This window comes from Gracilinanus agilis, chromosome 5 (genome assembly GCF_016433145.1).
Source record: "Gracilinanus agilis isolate LMUSP501 chromosome 5, AgileGrace, whole genome shotgun sequence".
NCBI classification, from domain to species: Eukaryota; Metazoa; Chordata; class Mammalia; order Didelphimorphia; family Didelphidae; genus Gracilinanus; species Gracilinanus agilis.
Window position 1 is genome coordinate 298,736,707 of NC_058134.1, and position 22,136 is coordinate 298,758,842.

Genomic DNA, 22,136 nt, shown 5'->3' on the forward strand with positions numbered 1-22,136 from the left:
CCCAAAGCTACACCCTGACAGGATGAGAGACCATCATCTCATTGCTCCGGGCAGAGTGCATCCTGGGTAGTGAGCTTGGAATATCCTATCTTAGGGAATAGTTGAATGATTTGGGGGGAGGTAGTCCAGAGGGTGAGAAAAGTGGAGAGCAGGTCCTTTGAGGCTCAGTTACAGGAATTAAAGATGGATGAAAAGCCCGAATAAAGGAGAATGGAGCTAGGGTGTCAGGGAGTTCAGGGGGGAAGAAAAGCCCATGGAGTGTCAGGTTAGTTGACAGGACCAGGCTTCCTGACCATTGGAGACAGTCTAGGCTGCCTGAGATGACTGCAGGTTCAGAGGCCTTCTGAAACTTTGCCTTCACTGACCATCCTGGGCAACTTTGTTAGGGAGAGGCAGGGGCTGGGTCCTGGCCCATCCTGGGGAACTGGAGAACAGCTGGAGAGAATTAGGCATGTTTGGCACCTGGGAAGCACTGAGACTTTTAGGAAGGAATCTAGGAGGTGACAGGTGGAGGCAGGGCAATGGGAGGGTGAAGGCTAGCCTAGATTGGCATTCTGCCTGAAACATTGATTTCAAGCTGAGGGACCTCAGAGATTATCTAGTCCACATCCACCTCCTACTTCCCAATCATCTTCTAAATGAGGAAAACTGCCAGGAGCTGAAGCAGTCACTCAAGATCACCCAAGTTGGAAGAGGTTGGAAGCCAAGTCCTCTCCATACATCTGAGCCCACTTTTCCCACTGGCCATTGTCGAGGTGCAGAGAAGGGCCCCTCTATCTTCCCTCTTTTGACATGAGTAACTCCATCAGAAGGGCAGACCTCCATTCCAATTAAAACCCAGAATCGGGTTTCCTGGGCCTTCATTCTCTTAAGCCCTCCTCACTTCTGTCCTCCTTGGAGGCCCCAGACTGAAATGCTAACCAGTCCCCCTATCCAGACTGAACCTTTCCTATTATCCTCGAGATTATCCAAGAATTCTGGCAGGGAGGGTTTTGGGGGGGAGCAGAGACTGCTTCCTAAAAGGAGTCTACCCATATGACAAAGGCTTCATTCCAAATGAGCCAAATGGACCTCTTTCTCTTGCTCTTGGCCACCTCCTCTTCCCTCAGTCCCCGAGTCCCTACAGGTGATCCCCCTACCAAAAGCCACAGTATGGAGGGAGCAGGGGACAGAGCTAGCAGGTAGGCTCCAGCTTATATCCCTAAAGGCCATGAAGTATTGGGAGGAGGGGATGAGAACCGAACTAGCAGGCAGGCCCCAACTTCCCACCCAAGACCATGAAGTATGGTTTGAGACCCAGAACTAGCAGGAAGACCCCAGCTTCACATACAACTTTATTGGCCCATTCCCAAGGAAAGGCAGAAGGACCAAACCATCTGGTGCCAGGCACCAGGCCACATGTGGACAGCTTTCTTAGACAGAGTCCCATATGGATCTGTTGTTTTTCATGGAGTCCATGAACATCCTTAAGCGCTTAGGGAAGGAGAGTGTAAGAGGCGAGTCCTGACCGGGTCCCAAAACTTGGGCCCTGGCCTCCAAAGCACTTGAGATCCAGGGCTGGAGAACACTGAACTGGGCAGGGCGCCAGGGCCTTGGAGTTGGGGAGCCTGCCGATGGGGGATTGGCTGGGAGCCAGATCTGGGAGGAAGGGCTCTTCGCTTGCCCAACAGGGCCCCACCACCGGGGTGTGGAGGACCTTAAGTACCAGGGTACAGTAGCAGAGGGCCACCGGGTTGAGACTGTATAGAAAATAAATGGGATTCGGATTGGGGTGACTGGAGCTTTGGTTCGAATGGGGGGCCAGGCGGGTATATTGGTCCAGGGTTTGTAAGTGGGGGGCCAGATCTTGATTGGAGCAGTTGTAGGAGGGCGAGTAGTGGGCGGTGGGGTCGTGGTCCGAGGAGGCAGGGCAGCAAAATCAGTGGCTGGCCCGATCTTGGCGGCAATCCAGTCCAAAAAGTGCCAAGTAGACGTGTAGACACCAGGCCGGTATGCCCGCGCACAGCCGGCCCCCCAGCTCGTGACACCGTCCACCACATAGGTGTTGCTGTATGTGTCCCTACACATGAGTGGCCCGCCGCTGTCCCCCTAGACACAAGGAGCACTCTGTCAAGGCAGCCCGGCCTGGAGCCTTGAAAGAAGATTAAGAGGAGCAGAGGGGAAAGGTCCGGGCACAACTCCCTGGCAGGCCCTCGTCAAAGGCACCAAGAGCTCTCCCTCCGCTACGTGGGGTATCTTGGCTTTGAAAAGGGGTGGGGGCTGGGGGTGGGGACACAGATGGACAGAGGTGAGAATTTGGGCGGGGGGCGGAAGAAGGGTTCCTTATCAGCAAGTAGCAGGAAAGAAGGGAGCCCAGGAAATGTAGGGATCTTCGGGGGGCAGGAGGGGAGTCTACCTGGCAACTGTCAATTTTTCCCTCTTTGTAGCCAGCACAAATGTTGTTATGGTGAATGTACCCGTGGTACCAGAAGGTTCCATTGCATATCCTCAAATCAATGATGTTAACCTGGGCTTCCTGTAGTATCCGGGATATCTGATCTGTTTCAGACAGAGGCCTGGGATTAACCAGTTCACTGCCAAGGTCCCTGCCAGCCCCACCAGCCCAGGGGCTTACCTCTGACTGCTGACTCTTTGTGCCCTCCCCTCCTGATGTAAACTCCTGTAAACTAGGTCTAGAAGCCCCAAGGGCCCTCCCTCCTTCACCTTGCTTACAATGAAGAAATGCCCAGAATGGGATTCTCTTAGGTCAGGAGGGAGGATGACTGTTAAGGTCAGCACTACGTCCCCTGCCCAGCCCAATGAACTGATGACAATGATCTTGGGCAACAGCATGTATTTAGGATGACTCTTACAACCCAAGAACCAATACTGAGCTTACCATCCTTCCCCGGAGGTGAGAACAGAGGATCTGGGCAACTGACCTTAGACCTCCTCCTCTCCCCCAAGGAAGCAGCTCAGGAGCTCCAGGAGGAAGCTTAGGGGGCCAATTTTGGTGCATATAAAAGCTTGAGGTGGGGGGACAGCCTGCAGGTGTACAGTGGTGATGGGGTTCATCCCAAATGAAGGTTTTCAGAGGCTGAGAGGCTCCTGCTCAAACTGGGAATGGCACCAGGCACAGGATCCCAGGGGTGGTTAGAATGTGAGCTCAGAGAAGCCTTTAGGGTCATCAGAGTTTCAAGTCACCCCAGAAGGCATCTGATGACAGCAAGGCAGATGTAGACCTGTGTGACTATCTGAGGACAATCTGGATGAGGTCTTTAGTGGAGGGCTGTGGGCTCTGTCTTTGGCTCAGGTCCACATTTTTATCAATGAACCAAATGAACTTACAGATGCTAAATGGATTGCACAGATAGTTAAGAAGCTGGGTCCTGAAAGCTGAGGCAATTAGATATGAGAGAGATCCCATAATGCTACTGGTTGGTTACAGAAACATTTCTTTTGATAGTGAAATATGCCATGTAGAAGGCTTCTTGGAATGTGTGAAAAATCATACAAGATTCCTTGAAAGAGGAAAGTGTGCGCTCATCAATGGATCTTTGCCACCTTCATGGAAGTGACAATTTAGAATCCATGATAAGAGGAGGGAGAAGTCCCCTGCAGCTATTCAGAGTTAGAGGCTTTATGCTGGTTGCATCTGAAATGTCCCAGGCAGATCCTCCCCCAATGAGATCTATCAGCATTCTAAAACATCCATATAGAGAAAAAAAAAACAAGTGGATCAAGGTCTATTGTCCAATCCCTGGCATGTCATTAGAGGGATGTGATCTGAGCCAGAAGAGGAGGAGGATAAGAAGAAAGAAAGAGGAAGAGGAAGGGAAGGAGAAGAGAGGGAGGGAAGGCTAGCTTGCATTTGGGGGATTGTTTCACCAAAAATCTTCCAAAGACCCTACTTTTCAGCTCCTAAATTAAGGTAGCAGTAGGAAGGCAAATAGATCAGATTCCCCTGGAACCTGCAAAAGGCCAAAGGGTATTTCTAGGGAGGCTTTCTACATATTGGGCAGGCAGCTGAGGGAGGGAATGAACTTTTACTGGAGGTCATAGGCTGTGGAAGGATCACTATCTGATTTAAGATCCTTCTTGAGCCTCTGCATCCCAAAGATGCTAACAGGTTACACATGTACCTTTTGTATTCTTCCACTAGAAGGCTATGAAAAGGGCGTATTTTCGGCAGAGCAACAATAAGAAGTATCCTATAACCCCCAAAAGAAACTATTTCGAAGAGACCCACCAGACCAAATCCTGACCCAGAAATTCCATCAATCTCCCATATCATGTTTCTAGCCTAGATCTGCACAGAGAGATAGAGAGAATGTTCTGAAGATGCTGGAAACAGAGTCTGGCCAAAAGCCCACCATAAGGAATGCTTTAGCCTAGGAAGAGGCTGTATACCAGGGCTAGCGGATATCTCATTGTTTCTACGGGTATAAGGAAGAGTTCCAGACACTACTCTAGGGAAGGCCGAGGAGCAGACTTGTACCTGGGGTGGCACTCCAGAGTGAGGAGCAGGGTCTGGGCTTCAGGCCCCAGCTTGGTCCTGAAGCCTGCAGCAGAACATACAGGGCAGGAATCTCAGACTAAAAAGGAGCATGCAATTCTATCCCTCTGAAAGAGCAGAGGTTTCCAGCTGGCTGATTTAGATATAACAACCCTCAATATACATCAAGATTGGAACTCCCAGAACACCCAAGAAAACAATTGGCAGAATTGGCCCAGATATTCCTTCCAGAAATGTATAGAGCCTGTCCCCAACAAAGTCTGAAGCTAGGAAGCAGGCTGGAAGAATTAGTAAACAAACAAAAAAATCCCATAAAAAAAAAAGCTATTACAATGCCAGGGGCATTCAAGACATGAACCCAGAAGAAAATTACTCCCAAAATATCTTCAAGCAAAACTTCAGAGAAAAGCAGGGCTTGGACACAAATTCAATGAGAATTCTTAGAAGAGATGAAGCAAGAAATTTATTTGAAGCAATAATTTTAAAAAAATTTACAGGAGTGTAGCTAAGATGGCCACAGAGTAACAGGAACTGTATGACTCTCCTCACAACCAATCACTACAAAGAGTTTCAAAAGGACAAAAATAAAAATCAGACAAATTAAGGGGCTCTGCATGGGGTGCAACCTTGAAGGTAGGCAGGGTTTGGGCATTTCCATGCTACAAGGGGGTAAAATGACACCAAAGCATGAAATGATCACCCCTCCCCACACTGCCTACCATGCCAGAGTCAGAGCAAGGGCCAGAGAATCTCTAAACTCTCAGGGGCTGGCTGAGGGCAGCACAGACTTACCTGAGGGCAGTGCAAGGCCTTGGCAGTGAGACTTGGGACCCGAGACTGAAGAGTGTGGAGCCTGGGCACAGAGATAGGGCAGAAATGGACTGGCCACAACAGACATCAGAAAAAGAGCAAAATACAGAAGCAACAGCAGAGAGTGACAAACAAGCAAATACATCCAAACTTTCCTAAAAAAAAAATGGAAATTGGTCACAAGCTCTGGAGGAACTCAAAGAGGAGTTCAAGAACCAAGTAAGAAAGATAAAAGAAAAATGGAAAAAATAAATGAAAGTAATTCAAAAACAAAATAACAGTTTAAAAGACAAAATTTCCCACTTGGAAAAAAGAGGCACAGAAATCAAATGAAGTAATAAGCAAATTGGAGAACAGAATTGACCTGATGAAAGCTATGAAAAAGCAGGATAGACCAAACCAAAAAGAAGAATCAAAAGATCATAGCTGAAAACCAGTCTTTAGAGACCAGAACTGGGCAAATAGAAGCTAATGATCTCACAAGATAGCAAGAATTAATAAAGCAAAGTCAAAAGAATTACAATATAGAAGGAACATGAAATATCTCATTGAAAAGATAGTTGATCTAGGAGAGACAATTTGAGAATCATTGGTCTACCTGAAAACCTGGGGGAAAAATAGGAGTCTTGATTACAAGAAATTATCCAAGAAAACTGCCCTGATATACTTGAACAAGAGGGCAAAATAGATATTGAGTCAATAGATCACCCTCTACATTAAATCCTCAAAAGACAACTCCCAGGAATATAATTGCTAAATTCAAGAGCTTCCAAGCTAAGGAGAAAATATTGCAAGCAGCCAGAAAGAGACAATTCAGATATCAAGGAGCCCCAGTCAGGATTACACAAGATCTTGGAGCCTCCATACTAAAGAACAACAGAGCTTGGGATATGATATTCAGGAAGGCAAGAGAATTTGGTCTGCAACCAAGAATCACCTACCCAAGGAGTAAAAAGAAAAATTATGGGAAAGTATGGGCATATAACAAAATAGAAGATTTCTAAGCATTCCTAAAGAAAAGACCAGAACTAAATGGAAAATGTGATGTCCAAATACAAAATTCAAGAGAAACATAAAAAAGTAAATAAGAAAGAGAGGGACATTTTTACGGTTGTCAGTAAGGTCAAATTGTTTATATTCCTATATGGAAAATTACATTTGTAACTCTCAAAAATTATTTCCACTATTATAGTAGATAGAAGAATTATTCATAGGCAGAGGTTATATACTAAGTTGTTTAAGATAAAACGGGGGGGGGGGGATAAGTAGAAGATGACACCAAGAGAAACTTGAAGGAAGAAGAAAAATAGAATAAATTATACCACATAAAGAGGTGCATGGGGGAGGGGGAAGAATACTATTATAAGAAGGAGAGGAAGAGAGGGATAATGTGTAATACTTAAACTTATTCTCAGTGGAATCAGTTCTGAGAGGGAAGAGCAGCCAGATCTATTGGTGTCTAGAATTCTATCTTACCCTACAGGGTAGGTGATAGGGAAAAACCAAGAGCGGGGAGTGGGGTGGGGAGTATTAAAAGGGAGGAAAAGGTAGCAGGAGGGCATTTAAAAGACCTTAAAGAAAAATAAGAGGGGAATAAGAAGGGAGGGAGTGGGAAGGAAAGTAAAATAAGAGTGGGGAATAGGGGGATTGATTAAAAGCAAAGCATTGGTGTAGAAGGAAATAGTTTAAGAAGAAAGGGCAGGACTAAAAGAGGAAATCAAAGTGATGGAGAATACACAGGTGGTACTCATAACTGAATGTGAATGGGATGAACTCGCCCATAAAATAGAATGGATTAGAAAACAAAATCCTACCATATGTTGTCTACAAAAAAATACACATGAGGCAGGAAGATACACACAGGGTAAAGGTAAGAGGCTGGAGTAAAATTTATTGAGCATCAACTGAGAAAAAGAAGGCAGGAGTCACAATCATGATATCTGACAAAGCCAAAGTAAAAATAGATCGGATTAAAAGAGATAAGGAAGGTAATTACATCCTGATAAAAAGCAGTTAGACAATGAGGAAATAGCAGTGAGGAAATAGCAGTATTCAATATGTATGCACCAAATGGTATAGCAGCCAGACTTTTAAAGAAGAAACTATTGGAGCTTAAGGAGGAAATAGATAGCAAAACTATACTAGTGGGAGACCTGAACCTTCCTCTATCAGATCTAGATAAACGAAACCAAAAAATAAGTAAGAAAAAGGTAAGAGATGTGAATGAAATCTTAGAAAAATTAGAATTAAAAGATTATATAAAGAAAAATAAATAAGGCAAAAAGGAATACAACTTCTTTTAAGCAGAACATGCACAAAGATTGACCACATACTAGGGCATAAGAACATTGCAAACAAATGCAAAAAATATAAATAACACAATTTTTTCAGATCATAATGCAATAAAAATTATAATTAGTAAGAGTACATGGAGAGGCAAATCAAAAATTAATTGGAAATTAAATAATATGATTCTCCAAAGTCAGTTGGTTAAAAAACAAATCATAGAAACAATTAATGATTTCATTGAAGAGAATGACAATGAGGAAATAACATATCAAAATCTATTGGATTCAGCCAAAGACTCCTTTGTACTCAGGCAAAAATTTATATCAAAGTGGCAGGATACAAAATAAACCCACATATATCATTAGCATTTCTATGTATTTCCAACACAACTCAGCAGCAAGAGTTAGAAAGAGAAATTCCATTTAAAATCACCCTAAACAATATAAAATATTTAGGAATCTATCTGATAAGACAAACACAGGAATTATATGAACATAACTACAAAACACTTTCCACATAATTGAAACTAGCTATAAATAACTGGAAAAACATTAATTGCTCATAGGTAGGATGAGCTAATATAATAAAAGTGACAGTTCTACCCAAATTAATTTACTTATTCAGTGCCATACCTATCAAACTACCAAGAAACTTTTTTACTGAATTAGAAAAAAATTATAACAAAGTTCATTAGGAAGAACAAAAGATGAAGAATATCAAGGGAAATAATGAAAAAAAAGTGAAGGATGGGGCCTAGCAGTACCAGATCTTAAACTGTACTAAAGCAGTGGTCATCAAACAATATGGTACTGGCTAAGAGACAGAAGGGAGGATCAATGGAATAGACTTGGGGTAAATGTCCTTGGCAAGATACTGTACAATAAACTGAAAGATCCCAGATTTGAGGACATAAATCCACTATTTGACAAAGACTGTGGGGAAATTGGAAAATAGTATGGGAGAGATTAGGTTTAGATCAACATCTCACACCCTACACCAAAATAAATTCAGAAAGGGTGAATGGCTTAAATATAAAGAAGGAAACTATAAGTAAATTAAGTGAACATAGAATAGTATACCTGTCAGATCTTTGGGAAAGGAAATATTTTAAGACCAAAGCAAAAGATAGAGAATATTACAAAATGTAAAATGAATAATTTTGATTACATTAAATTAAAAAGGGGTTGTACAAACAAAATCAATGCAACCAAAATTAGAAGGGATGCAACAAATTGGGAAAAAAATCTTTATAATGAAAACCTCTGACAAAGATCTAATTACTCAAATTTATTAGGAGCTAAATAAATTGTACAAAAAAATCAAGCCATTCCCCAATTGAAAAATGGGCAAGGGACATGAATAGGCAATTTTCAGATAAAGAAATAAAAACTATAAATAAGCACATGAAAAAGTGTTCTAAATCTTATAATTAGAGAAATGAAAATCAAAACAACTCTGAGGTACCACCTCAAACCTAACAGATTGGCTAATATGATTGCAAAGGAAAGTAATAAATGTTGGAGGGGATGTGGCAAAATTGGGACACTAATGCATTGTTGGTGGAGTTGTGAACTGATCTAACCATTCTGGATGGCAATTTGGAACTACGCCCAAAAGGCTTTAAAAGACTGTCTGCCTTTTGACCCAGCCACACCACTGCTAGGTTTATACCCCAAAGAGATAAGGAAAAAGACTTGTACAAAAACATTCATAGCCACACTCTTTGTGGTGGCAAAAAATTGGAAAATGAGGGGATACCCTTTAATTGGGAAATGGCTGAACAAATTGAGGTATCTGTTAGTATTGGAATACTATTGTGCTCAAATGAAAAATGAATTGGAGGAATTCTATGTGAACTGGAATAATCTCCAGGAATTGATGCAAAATGAAAGGAGCAGATCCAGGAGAACATTCTTTACTAGCAGCAATGCAATGATCCAGGACAATTCTGAGGGACTTATGAGAAAGAATGCTATCCACATCCAGAGAAGGAACTATGAGAGTAGAAACACAGAAGAAAATCATTTGCTTGATCACATGGTTCATTGGGGATATGATTGGGGATATAGACTCTAAATGATCACTCTATTGCAAATAATAATATGGAAATGGGTCTTGATCATTGATACGTAAAACCCAGTTGAATTGCTCATTGGCTATGGGAGGGGAAGGGAGGAGAGGAGAGGAAGAACATGAATCATGTAACCATGGAAAGATATTCTAAATTAAGTAATTAAATAAATAAAATTTAAAAAAATTTACAAACAAAAGTACTTAGAAAAAAAACTAGAAAAGAAATGAAAGTTGTGGAAGAAAGAGTTAGCAAGGAAATTAATGGTTGGGCACAAGATGAATAAAATCTTTCCCAAGCAACAAATTCATTCTAATGAATTAAATAGAATCTGACAATACTATGTGACAATAAGAAATATTAAAATAAAGCAAAAAGACTGGAAAAAATAGGAGAAATTTTAAGGTAACCTCACAGTAAAAGCAAGTGACCTGGAAAACAGATTGAGGAGAAATAATTCAAGAATTATTAGACAGGGGCATCAAAGTGACTCAGTGGATAGAAAGCGAGGCCTGGAGATGGGAGATCCCAGGTTCGAATCTGACCTTAGATACTTCCTAACTGTGAGACCCTGGGCAAATTACTTAATCTAAATTGTCTAGTTTTTACCACTCTTCTGCCTTGGAACCAATACTAAAGTATTGATTCCAAAACAGAATGTAAGGGATTAAAAAAAATTATTGGACAATTTGAAAGCCATGATTTAAAAAAAAAGAATATGACTATGCTCCTAGATATATTAGACATAGATATATCAAGAAATCTTATAAGAAAATAGCTTAGATCTCCTCTTAGAACTAAAGGACAAAGTAAAATAGAAAAATCCATCAGTCACTTCCTGAAAGAAATTCCCAAATGAAAACTCACAAGAACATCATAGCCAAAATCCAGGATTTCCAGACCAAAGAAAAAAATACTGCAAGCAGCCAAAAAGGAAGAGTTTAAAAACAGAGGAGCCACAATCAGAAACATACACAATTTAGCAGTCATCACAATAAAGGAACAGAGAGTAATAAGGGCTGGGCAGTGAGGGTTAAGTAACTTGCCTAGAGTCACAACTAAGAGTCTGAGGTCAGATTTGAACCCCAAAACCTCTCATCTGTAGGCCTGGCTCTCAATCCACTGAGCTACCTAGTTGCTCCTCTTGAAAAATTGTCTTGAAGGTGGAGTTCCTAGGGAAGTCTATCAACTACATTTATTGATGGAATCCAACCACAACTTTATATTGGCACACCTCATTATTTCCCTCAGAGGTAGAGTCCATCCATATTGGGGTGAAGATGGTGACCAACCTCACCTTTTTGACCTGCCACGCTGATGGAGGTATTTTGGTGTTTTCCTCGTTTTGTCAGTCCCTCGGCTGGCTGTTCTCTTCATCCTCTCTAGCCTACCTCTTCTCCTCAGCCCTCACAAGTCATGCTACTTCTCAGACTCAAGTCAGTATTAGCAACATGGATTTGCAGCTTGCTTTTGCATGATATCGCTTGATATTTGTGGTCTTCTAAGACTGGAGTTCCATTTTCCCCATAAAAAAGAACATGCAGAAAATATTGGACTATGAGAGCAAGAATAGTTTCATGACGGAGCAGCGAGGTGGTTCAGTGGATAGAGAGCCAGGTCTGGAGACAAGAGGTCCTGTTTACATGTATCCTCAGACACTTCCTAGCTATGTGACCCTGGGTAAGTCACTTAATCCCAACTGACTAGCTCTTACCATTCTTCTGTCTTGGAACCAGTACTTGTATGGATTCTAAGATAGAAGGTAAAGGTTATTTTTTTAAGGGATGTCATGAGAAATTAACTTTATTTAATTTGTCGACAGGATTACAAGATAGATAGGTCAGGAGATTACCATAAGCGCAATTTAATTGGAGTCCAGGAAATGTTTGCAAAGGACTTGTAGAACATCTTTCTGGACAAGATGGAAAGATACGATCGCTGTGACTGCAATTAGATGGGCTCTGACCTGAGTGACTGGTAGCAAGAAAGGATTCATGTCCATGTGGAAAAGGAAATCTCTGCTGGAGGATTCCAGAGATATGTACTGGGTCCTGGGCAATTTAATATTTTTATCATTGACTTGGATAAAGGCATTGAAGGCAGGCTTCTCAAATGTGCAGATGCCTCAAAGCCAGGGAGGAGAACTAATACAATGTATGAGAGAGTCAGGATTGTCCAAGGAACCCAGGAGGCAGAGACAGCGTACCAATCCAACAAGCTGGCTATTGAGCTAGCTAAAGAGATGTGAATGAGAAGCAGTAATAGAGATGGGGGTGGGGGGCAGGGGCAGGACTAACAAAAGATGCCTGAAATCTGTCTTTTGGAGGAGAAGCAACATCATGTATATTCTACCCTGGATGTCTCAGGCTTAAGGATCTTCTAACTGTAGAACAGGATTTGACATGAAAAAAATATTTTTTTCTTACTGTTTTATATATGCATACATAAGTTTATGTACATATTATACTTATATAAATATATTCTATTTATGTATTATATATTTACATATATATAAAACAGTCAGAAAAAATCTAGATACCATAGAACTACAGTTAGGATTACACAAGACCTAGTAGCTTCCACTTTAAAGTACTGAAAGGACTGAATATGATATTCTCTGAGGCAAAGGATCTAGGATTACACCCAAGAATCATCTACTTAGTAAAACTGAGCATAATACTCCAAGAGAATAAATGGATATTTAATGAAATAGGTGGCTTCCAGGCATTCCTAATGGAAGCTCTGAGTGTTGAAGAGTGAATAAACCAGCTGATGGCTTGTCCCTGGGGTCCACAAGCAAAGTCTGCTTGGGAAACTGGCCCAAAGCCAACACTTACATGGGACAGGGCTGTGGAGTTACCCTGTGGGTCCCCATGATGCCTGTGATCTCCTAGGACCCTCACTCTCTGTGATAATCACCCTCAATGACCCCAGGGTTCCTCTGTGGTTTCCATAAACATCCATGCTTCCTCGTGATGCCTCTGATCTACAACTGCCTTGTGGTCCCTGAATAGCCCCTGTAGCTGCCATGATCCTCTTCACCTCATGGACCCAGTGATCCCTGCAAGGTACCATGACCCTCTTGACTCCACCAATACCCCATCCCAGGCTTACCGCTGCCTTCGTGTCTGGCCCCCCAGCCAGCAATGTAACACTTCTCTGCAGGTCTGACTGGGATCTCGCCTGGTCGAGGTAGGCAGGCGATACGAGCCAGGTCCCCACACTGTATTGGTCTGTCCATCTGTATCAGTGCAATGTCATTTTTTTCGCTCTGAAGACTGTAGTTTTCATGTATCACAAGCTTGATGGGCTTTCGCTCCTGTATTTTGTTGCCCATGGAGCCCTGAGACCCAACCTGCATCTCCCATGCACCAATCACCGTCCTCCAATTGATCAAGTCGCTGGGGAAACAACCAGTGAGGACTCAGAGTCACCTCAGGCAAGGTAGGAAAGAGTTAAGGAAGGGAGAAAAGGAGGGAGGGGAGAGGAAGGATAAAAGGGAGAAAAGGAGTGAGGGGAGGAAAGAGCGACAAAGAGAGGGAGGGAGGGAGGGAGGGAGAGAGGGAGGGATGGAGGGAGAGAGAGAGAGACAAAGGGAGAGAGAGAGAGAGAGAGAGAGAGAGAGAGAGNTGACTGGGATCTCGCCTGGTCGAGGTAGGCAGGCGATACGAGCCAGGTCCCCACACTGTATTGGTCTGTCCATCTGTATCAGTGCAATGTCATTTTTTTCGCTCTGAAGACTGTAGTTTTCATGTATCACAAGCTTGATGGGCTTTCGCTCCTGTATTTTGTTGCCCATGGAGCCCTGAGACCCAACCTGCATCTCCCATGCACCAATCACCGTCCTCCAATTGATCAAGTCGCTGGGGAAACAACCAGTGAGGACTCAGAGTCACCTCAGGCAAGGTAGGAAAGAGTTAAGGAAGGGAGAAAAGGAGGGAGGGGAGAGGAAGGATAAAAGGGAGAAAAGGAGTGAGGGGAGGAAAGAGCGACAAAGAGAGGGAGGGAGGGAGGGAGGGAGGGAGAGAGAGAGAGAGAGAGAGAGAGAAATGATAGAGGAAGGCAGGAAGGAAGGGAAGGAGAGGGAATAAGAGAGAAGGAAAGAAGAGATAAAGACAAGGAAAAAGACAGGGAAACCATGACATTCTCACTGCAAGTGTACTAGGCAGGACTACAAGAGACTCACACACTATCAAAAATGGAGGAGGAGAAAAAAACTAGGACTCCCTCACTAAGGATATGCCTAGGCAGGGATCCCCTAGAGACAGAAGGACATATAGACAAAGAAAAAGAAGCCGAGGGGAGACAGAGAAACTCTTAGAGAAAGATCAGTAGGATAAGAGACCCCTCTTTGCACTCCCCCAACCCCCACACCAAGCTTACTCACGTCTTAGTACCATTCCTGAAGCAGTGGGCAGCGGTGAGAACCCAAGTTGGAGCTATGAGGGAGCCCCCACAGACATGGAACCTGTACCAGCCATTCCAATACACAATCTGTATACTGACCATCCAGGGCCAAGCCCCAGGCTGTGCGTCCACTCCCCCAACGATCCGAGAGCTAAATTTCTTGGCCAATGGCCTCTGTCCACAGAAACCCCTGAAGAGAGAAGATGGATCTGCCCTTGACCCCTGCCCTCCCCTGGAAGACAGACTTCCCTTGTTCCCAGCTCCAAGCAGGAGTCTCTGGGAGGGAAAGGAGGGTGAGGAGTCCATTTTCTCTCCCCTTAAGTGCCTTACCACCTCCCCCAACCCCCTTCTCCTTGTGCCTCCCTTCACTTACGAACATGATGTGTCACTAGTCACGGTCCCTACGAAGGAGAGCAGCAGTACCTGCCACATCCTGGACCCCCCCATCTTCCAGACTGCACTGGAAGCTTGGAAAGAATTCACAAAGTTCACTCCTCCAGCCAATCACAGGCCAGAGCCTTTGTGATGCCAGAAGAGAATGTCGGGGGCAGGGTCAGAGAGAACATAGGATTCCCCTGCCATGAGCATTCACTCTGAGGTCCAGCAAGCATTTGCCACACAAAAGCCCCATGAAGCATGTGGCACACGTATGATGAGCCCATCCCAAAGATGAAGAAACTGAGGTTCAGAGAATCCTAGATTTGGAAAGGACTGAGATAGCCCCAGACTAGATGAGCCTATGCAATCTTGAGGACAAAGGTCTTTCCCCCAGCTGGTGCTCTGCCTCAAGGACCAGGCAGCTGTTAAGAGTCAGAACTGAGGTCTTCAGCTGCTGGTTTGGGGATTGGTTGAGGGATCACCTTTCAGAAGAGTTAGGCTGGATCAGATGGAGACTTCCTTGGAAGGAGGCTGAGTTCCTCTGTGTCGGAGTGCACGGATCCTTGGAGGTGAAGGCTATCTTGCTCTGGTGTTTGTATCTCTGGTGTTCAGCTCAGGACCTGGCATGGTGTCAGTTCTCACCTTCTTACTGATTCATGGATTTATCACAAGACTGGCCTCAAATAGAGGTCCCTCTCCATCCTCTCTCCCATCTTCCCCAGCACATGAACCTGGCAGAAAACCAGATGCTCGATTGCCAGGAGAAGTCAATGTTTCCCCATGGAGGGTACAACCAGGCAGTTGCAGATAGGGGATATAGACTTTGGAACCAACCAGAAAGTCATGGACATGAGTCCCACCCTGTACCTCTCAGGACTCTAGCCAGCTCTCCAAGATGATGGATTGCAGAGAAAATGCCACCCTACATTGGCAGAGGGGTGACCCCACTTGGGAACTTTGCTTACCAGATGTAGATCTGGTTCCTGTCCTTAGACATTCAGCAAGGACGCAACAAACATTTACAAAGTGCCTGTCATACCTAAAGACCCAGGGCTTGAGCCACACTTCTTATACTCTCCTTTTGAGTCCCCCCACCTCGAGGGATAAGTGCATGGATTTGTGGAAGAATGCTTTTGCTCTTGGAGGAGCCACTGGCTACCAACTGTCCTTCTTCTCTCTTCTTAGTCATGCCTTTTTCAAAAATCTCCTAGAGTCTGACTGCTTCTTGTTTATGGGAAATTCAAGGCTAGGGACTCTTGAAGAACATCAACCAGAAATCTCAGCTCCTAGAACCCTGAGAGCCAGAGTTAGCTGCTCCTCTGGGAACCCCAAATCATGAAGATAGATGGGACCTGGTGTGTAGGTGACAGAGAGAGAGAGAGAGAGAGAGAGAGAGAGAGAGAGAGAGAGAGAGAGAGAGAGCCGCTTCTCATATTGGAGGAGTGGGTCCCCATGAGATTCCTCATGGACCGGGTACAGGCATTGTCCAACAACATTCTGTCACAACAGTCTGGGACCAGATGAGCTCTCTCTTTGACCTCCCCCAAACCACTTGCCTGCCTGCCTAGGAGAGCAGAGACTTCTTGACATGGGACCTGAGGGCCCCCTAGAAGTTAGCAGGAAGGCAGCCAAACAACTGAGAAATAAACAGAAGTGGCAGAGATTTGACCCCAAGCTAGAAGGAGCCAATGGAGCAGCAGACAGACACTGTGTGAGGGCAAGAGCTAACTAGGCATGTATGCCCTGTGCTCCAACGAGCTTGAAGCCTGGGTCAGGGGCTCTCCTTTAGCCTCTTGGGGAGGGCAATGAAGTAGTATCTCTCTCTGTGACACCCTAAGGAACTACCCCTAGGTTCCAGGTGATCAGGGAACAGATCCAGCAGCCACATAAGCCAGGGTCCACTTGCCCATCACAGCCAGATTCAGTGATGTAAATGGCTTGGAGTTGCCACTTTCTAGGGGTCAGTCCACTGCCCACAGGAACTCAGGAGAGGGTCAGAGGAGAAGAAACAGCACCCTTCATTTTGGAGGCTTGTGACATCTTTTCAACAAAAAATACCCCTGAAAAAGTAAACCAATGTTAAATGGTTTTCATTTATATTAAGGGGGCCACAACAGGTTCAGAGCCATGGGAACACGAAATCCTGGTGATAAGAGCAACAATAACAACAACCATAATAATAACGCACACTAATACAGCATTTCAAGGCTTATTTTACACATGTTATATCATTTGTGGGTCACAACATCTCTAAAAGATAGAAGCTACTATTATCCCTATTTTATGGATGAGGCAACAGGCACAGAGAAGCTAAGGGTGAGCTGTCCAAGGTCATACAGCTAGTATACATTTGAGGCAGGATTTGAACTTACATCTTCCTGGCTCCAGGTCCAGTACTCTATTCACTGTGCCATCTGGCTGCCCTTGTGTTAGTTGCTTTTAATGATGCTGGTGGAAACAGTCAATAGTCAAACATTAATTAAGCACTGGGTGGTGAGTGCAGTGCATAGAGCACCGGCCCTGGAGTCAGGAAGACAAATGGGTTCAGGAAGGTCAGATAGGACTGAACAACATTTAATCCAAGTATTGGGGATGCAAATACCAAAAAGAGAGTCCCTGCCCTCCCAAGGAGTTTACAATCTAACAAGGCAGCACAAAATGCAAAAGGAAGCTGAGGATCAAGGTGAGTGGGGAGGGTCCAGGGGAGGAACTTGACTGTGGCTAGGATGGAGAAGTGGGTCAGAGAAGTCCCTAAGTGGTTGCTGCAGTCAAATGTGAAGTGAGATTTAGGGTCATGTCCCTCCCCATCAGAGGGGGCAGAGGATGGAGCATCCCCAGGTTTCTAAAACCTTCCAGGATAATGAGGACTTCGGGGAGAAGTCCCAGAGCAGGGCAGACAGTGGGGCAATGAGAAGTCTGGATACTGGATGCATGTTCAGGGTACTTTGGTATTAGAGCAGAGCCATAGATAATTTCAGGGATCTGTGAACTTGGATGGAAAAAAAATCCCATCTTTCTCTTCAGTAACTTCACAACGAAATTTCAATGTTTCTAAAGTATTTTCTCCTTTTCCCAGCTGCTTCCTCTTCCCTAGGCTTTTATGCCACTGCTCTCTCTCAGTGACCTCCACCCACCCGTGGTTCATCAGAGGAGTCCTAGAGTGGGCAAAGTTTGGGTTATAGTCTCCAAAGAGTTTTCAGAGGCTACTTCAAATGCCCATGTGTCCAAGTAAAATAAGAAATGGCATCAAGATCCTTTGGGGAAGGGGCCCTCAGCTCAGTGCCACTACCAAATACACTGATGGAGAGATGAGTGGTCTTGGATTGGGGACCGCAAGGAAAAGACTGAGGTGCCTGCCCTAAAGTCTTAGCCTAAGGTGACATGAAATGAGATGAAAAGACAGCAGGCGATAGCCTCAGAGATCAATGGACAGAGGACAACCCCCAGTGGGCAAGATCCCACACTGTAAGCAAGTGCCCATTGGGCCCAAGTCTTGGTTTCTGAGTCCCAAATGGGAGAGCTGGAGAGAGGGCGCTGAGAGGAGCTTGAGGGCAGGAGAATGAAATCTTGGCTGGGTCAGCAGACTGGCTGCCCTGGGGCACTGGAGGGTCTGGACTCTTGGTTGCTTAGTATTCTTCTATCCCATAACCCTCCCTGGTCCCCTGCACAATCACAGGGTCCCCAAGTAGGAATGGGGTCCTTGTCCCATGAAGTCCCTCAGGACCAAAGACAACTTCCCAGATCTGCCATTCATCATAAACCTCCTTCCTCCCATTTTTTGTCTCTTTCCAGCTCTCCTGCTCACTGCTCCTTTCCTGCCCTTGCCTGAGGAATGGCAGGCACAGGGCTAGCTGGTAAAGAGCAGTACCCAGGGGCCAGTCTAGTCTTCTACTTGACCCTCTCTTCTGAGAATGGGAGCAGTAGGTGGCGCTGAAGAGCTAGGAAGACTGAGCCATTTGGCCAGCTTGCTCCCTTTCCCTTTGGGAGAATCCCAGAAATCTGTTTAAGCCATAGTCCTAAGGCTCAGGGCACCTGGAAGGCTGGGGGTGGGGGGAGACTTTTAACTGGAGCAATGAGGGAAGGTTTCTGAGAGGAGGCGGTATTTGAACTGGACCTCAAACATCAGGTCAGGACTGGAGAAGATGGCAGGAGAAAGGTGGATATTAGATGAGCCGGCCTTGGGGTACAAGCCACTGGGGCTGGAGGGAGGGAGAGGAGATACTAACTGGACCAAAGGAAGCCATGAATAAGAAAAGTGACTGGAGCCTGGTCTTGAATGCTAGTCTTATTTGTCTTATTCTAGGAGATTTGGGGAAAGGGAAATTTCCTCTCCTATAAACCTTATTTATAATGGACTTTCTCCCCACTGACTCTTTCCCAGGACTTTTGTTAGGGAAAAGCTTTGTAGCACTGGAAGACTTTGAGATGTGGATGCTCTGATCTTTAGCCTTAGCTAGGGAACCCTAATGATGAGCTGCAGTGTCCTGAAAGTAAAAAGGGGGGGGGGGGAGGGAGAGAGAGAGAGAGAGAGAGAGAGAGAGAGAGAGAGAGAGAGAGAGAGAAATGAACAAAGCTCAACTAGCAGAGAGATAGGCCTGTCTTAGAAATAATAATTTGGCTGCTACATGGAAGATGAATTGGCAGGGGGAGTAAGGAAGGAAAGAGGGAGGAAGAGAGAGAAAACAAGCATTTACAGAAGGAATATCTACCTACTATGAACCAATTAGTCAATAAATGAAACAGCTACTATGTGTCAGGCACTGTGCTCTTACAGATATCTCATTGGATCCTCACAACAGCCCTACAAGGTAGGTGCTATTATTACCCCTATTTTACAAAAGAAAAAACTGAGACAGACAGGGGTTAAGTGACTTGTCCAGTGTCACTCAGCTAGTAAATGTCTGTGGTCAGATTTAAACTCAGGTCTTTCCGATTCCAGGCCTAGAGCTCTACTGAGGCATAGACTCATTCAGGGTTTAGAACAATAGTCCAGACCAAGGGTGCTGAGAGATTTCACTCCAATGGTGGTGACTCCATGAGTGGAGAAAAGTGAACACGTGGGAAAGATATGATGGAGTCAAATCAACAAGACCTGGTTCCAGTTAACCTGGGGAAGGGCTTGGAGGAGAGATGAGGGAGTCAGAGTCAAGGAATCCTAGGTGCCCAGCAAGATGGTGGTGACATCTCCTAGGACCTGGGAGGCTTCAGAACAAGCTGAGAACATGGGGTGGAGTTGAAGTTGTCTCCAGTTCAGATTTGCCTGGTTCTGGCCCTGGGGGATCTGACATCTCCATGGCAATGATGGGGAGCATCTGCGGCTGGGTAGGAAGGGAGGCTATAAATGATCATTTGATTATCAGAGATGGAGTCCCAGAGCTTAGTGCTCTATTAAGATCTGTTTGGACCACAAATTAGGGGCCATATTGGGGAAGAAGACTATGAATATCCCTTGCTTTTAGGTTTTTTAAAGGTCTTTCCTCCCCACTCACCTTAAAAAGTCCCTATTTGTTGCATCGAGGCAGCCCGGCTTCTGCCAGGACTTAGGAAAGTGATGGCAAACCTTTTAGAGACTATGTGAAGTGCCCTCCCCCCAGACCCTGTGCTGTGCCCTGGCCCCCTTACCTCAGATGGAGGATGAAACACTCCCATCGGGCTGCTGGGCAGACGGCAGGTAAAGTGAAAAAATATCTCCAGTGTGGTGGAAAGGGGGAAGGGAGAAGCTCCCCCAAGTCCCTCTGCCTTTCTAGTAATTCATTCTATTGGGTGATGGCTCACATGCCTACAGAGAGGGCTCTGTGTGCCCTTTTTGGCATGTGTGCCATAGGTTTGTCATCATGGATCTAGGAAGTCAGACTGTCCCCAATAGTCTGGCCTCTGCCTCTTCTCCAAAAATGCCTGTAGCCTATGGATGACCTCATATCACCTGTAGGCTATTTCCTTATCAGAGATTAGACTGAGTTTACTGCAGGAAGATCTGAGCATTGGAGCTCCTCTGAGCCAGTTCCACCTAAAGGAAAAGGAAAGGACAAGGTCACGGGATGATACAAAAGGAGGAAGGACAAACTTCTCTACTAAAAGACAGTAATGAAGAGGGTGTGAACAAGTATGGAAGACAAAGTGTAAAGTGCTAGAAAGAGAAGTGGGGTGGGGTAGGGGCACCCCATGGAGACACTTTTCCCCAGTCTGTCTCCTCTTCTATCATGGGAGGATGTTGGACTAAACAATCTCTGTGCCCCTCCAGCCCTGATGCTGACTTCTTTCCATTCTTTGATTTCTCTCCATCCACTCCAATGGTCTTGACCACTAAAGGTCATTGGTTCCAAGAAATACACGATGCTAAAGTCCCTGGATGAGGCAGTGTGGCCCAGGACTTGGGTTCCAGGCTCATCACTCACACTTCCTACTTTGTAAACTTTCAGAGCCTCAGCCTTCCATCCTTAAAGGAGGAAGATGAACCAGTTGGCCTTGGAGGCCCCTTGCAGCTCCCAATCAATGAACCATGAAAACAGTACCAGATGCATATAGGGTTGGTTCCTGGCTCTGCAATTCCTTGGCCTTGTGGCACAAGAGGTCTCAGCCTCAGCGAGGGGCTAAAGGCTTTTCTATTGAGGGATTGGAGGAACCCAAGGTCCCAACCCAAAGGGATGGACCTCAGAGAATGTGTGAGACAATTCTCCAGGCTTGACAGGTAAGGAAGCTGAGACCTAGGAAGGGAAGGGAATTTTCTTACTTTCCCAATGAGAAGGCCTGTCTGACTCCCCAGGGAAGCCCCTGTAGTCCCAGAAGAGGCCTCAGATCCATCATCAATGATCCTTGTCATTGGGAAAATGGTTCAGACTCAGGGTCTTTGCTGCATCTGGGAGTTTGTGAGGGATGATGCCACCATGGCAGTTAGCCATACAAGGGCAGATACCATTCCTGGCACCACAAGCTCAAAGCAGATGCTTCTCTGTGGGTACCCTTGGGGCAGCCGGGCAGCCAGCAGGTACCCTAACTGTAGCTTGGCAGCTCTGGCATGCTGAGTCACACCTCCTATCAAGTCTGTCACAACATGGGCATTGGGTGGCAGATGGCTGGTCCAGAATCCTCCCATCCTGCCTCCCTTCCCTTCTCCTTTTTCCCTCCCACAGAGCTTGGGGCACTCACTCACTCCCTTCCTTCAACTTGATCATACCTGCCAGATTTCTGATCTCTGTGCCCATTGGGAAGGCTGGCTGAGTTAAGCCCTGGGGAGCTGCTCCCAGCTGGACACTGAGGTCTGGGTCACCTCTGGTTTTAGGAGAACACAGCCTAGAGCCAGACCCACATGTAGGGGAATTACATGTGTCTGCACAATTGGGTTGAAATGGATCCTGTTGGCCTAAAGGACTCTGACCAGGGGAAAACTGATAAATGTTTAACAATCAGCTCTAGGAAAGACTGATATATGCACCATATGCTTTTCTGTTTAATATGCATCATTCGCATTTTCTTCATTGCTTTTATAGATCTAGACAATTAACAAAACAACAAATCAATGTGTAGCCTACGCTGGTTTCCAGAATATCAATGCTCCTAATGAACATCTTTGGAGCCAGTACAAATGGACTCCTGCTGCATTTCCCACCTTTGACCCTGCCCTGCCATGTGAGCTCCTGACCTTCTTCTGGGATGGAAAGAGACAGGGCCCCGAGGCCAAAGGTGACT

General features: G+C 45.2%; 1 protein-coding gene across 1 annotated transcript; it reads right to left on the bottom strand.

Moving 5' to 3' along the window:
* Positions 1-1,413: 1,413 nt before the first annotated feature.
* Positions 1,414-14,519, bottom strand: ACR (acrosin). The gene is made up of 5 exons (XM_044679504.1): positions 14,446-14,519; positions 14,053-14,262; positions 12,783-13,066; positions 2,396-2,538; positions 1,414-2,088 (listed from the first exon to the last, which is right to left on the bottom strand). The coding sequence occupies exons 1-5, from the start codon at positions 14,517-14,519 to the stop codon at positions 1,414-1,416; spliced, it is 1,386 nt and encodes a 461-aa protein (XP_044535439.1).
* Positions 14,520-22,136: the final 7,617 nt, after the last annotated feature.

What these genes read in the sequence shown, in the direction of transcription:
- ACR (XM_044679504.1), bottom strand. Translation starts at nt 14,519, where the DNA reads ATGGGGGGGTCCAGGATGTGGCAGGTACTGCTGCTCTCCTTCGTAGGG. An exon ending in ACTAGTGACACATCATGTTC is followed by an intron (nt 14,263 to 14,445) that starts GTAAGTGAAGGG and finishes TTCTCTCTTCAG; the next exon opens with GGGTTTCTGTGGACAGAGGC. An exon ending in GGGGGCCAGACACGAAGGCA is followed by an intron (nt 2,539 to 12,782) that starts GCGGTAAGCCTG and finishes TGTCTGAAACAG; the next exon opens with ATCAGATATCCCGGATACTA.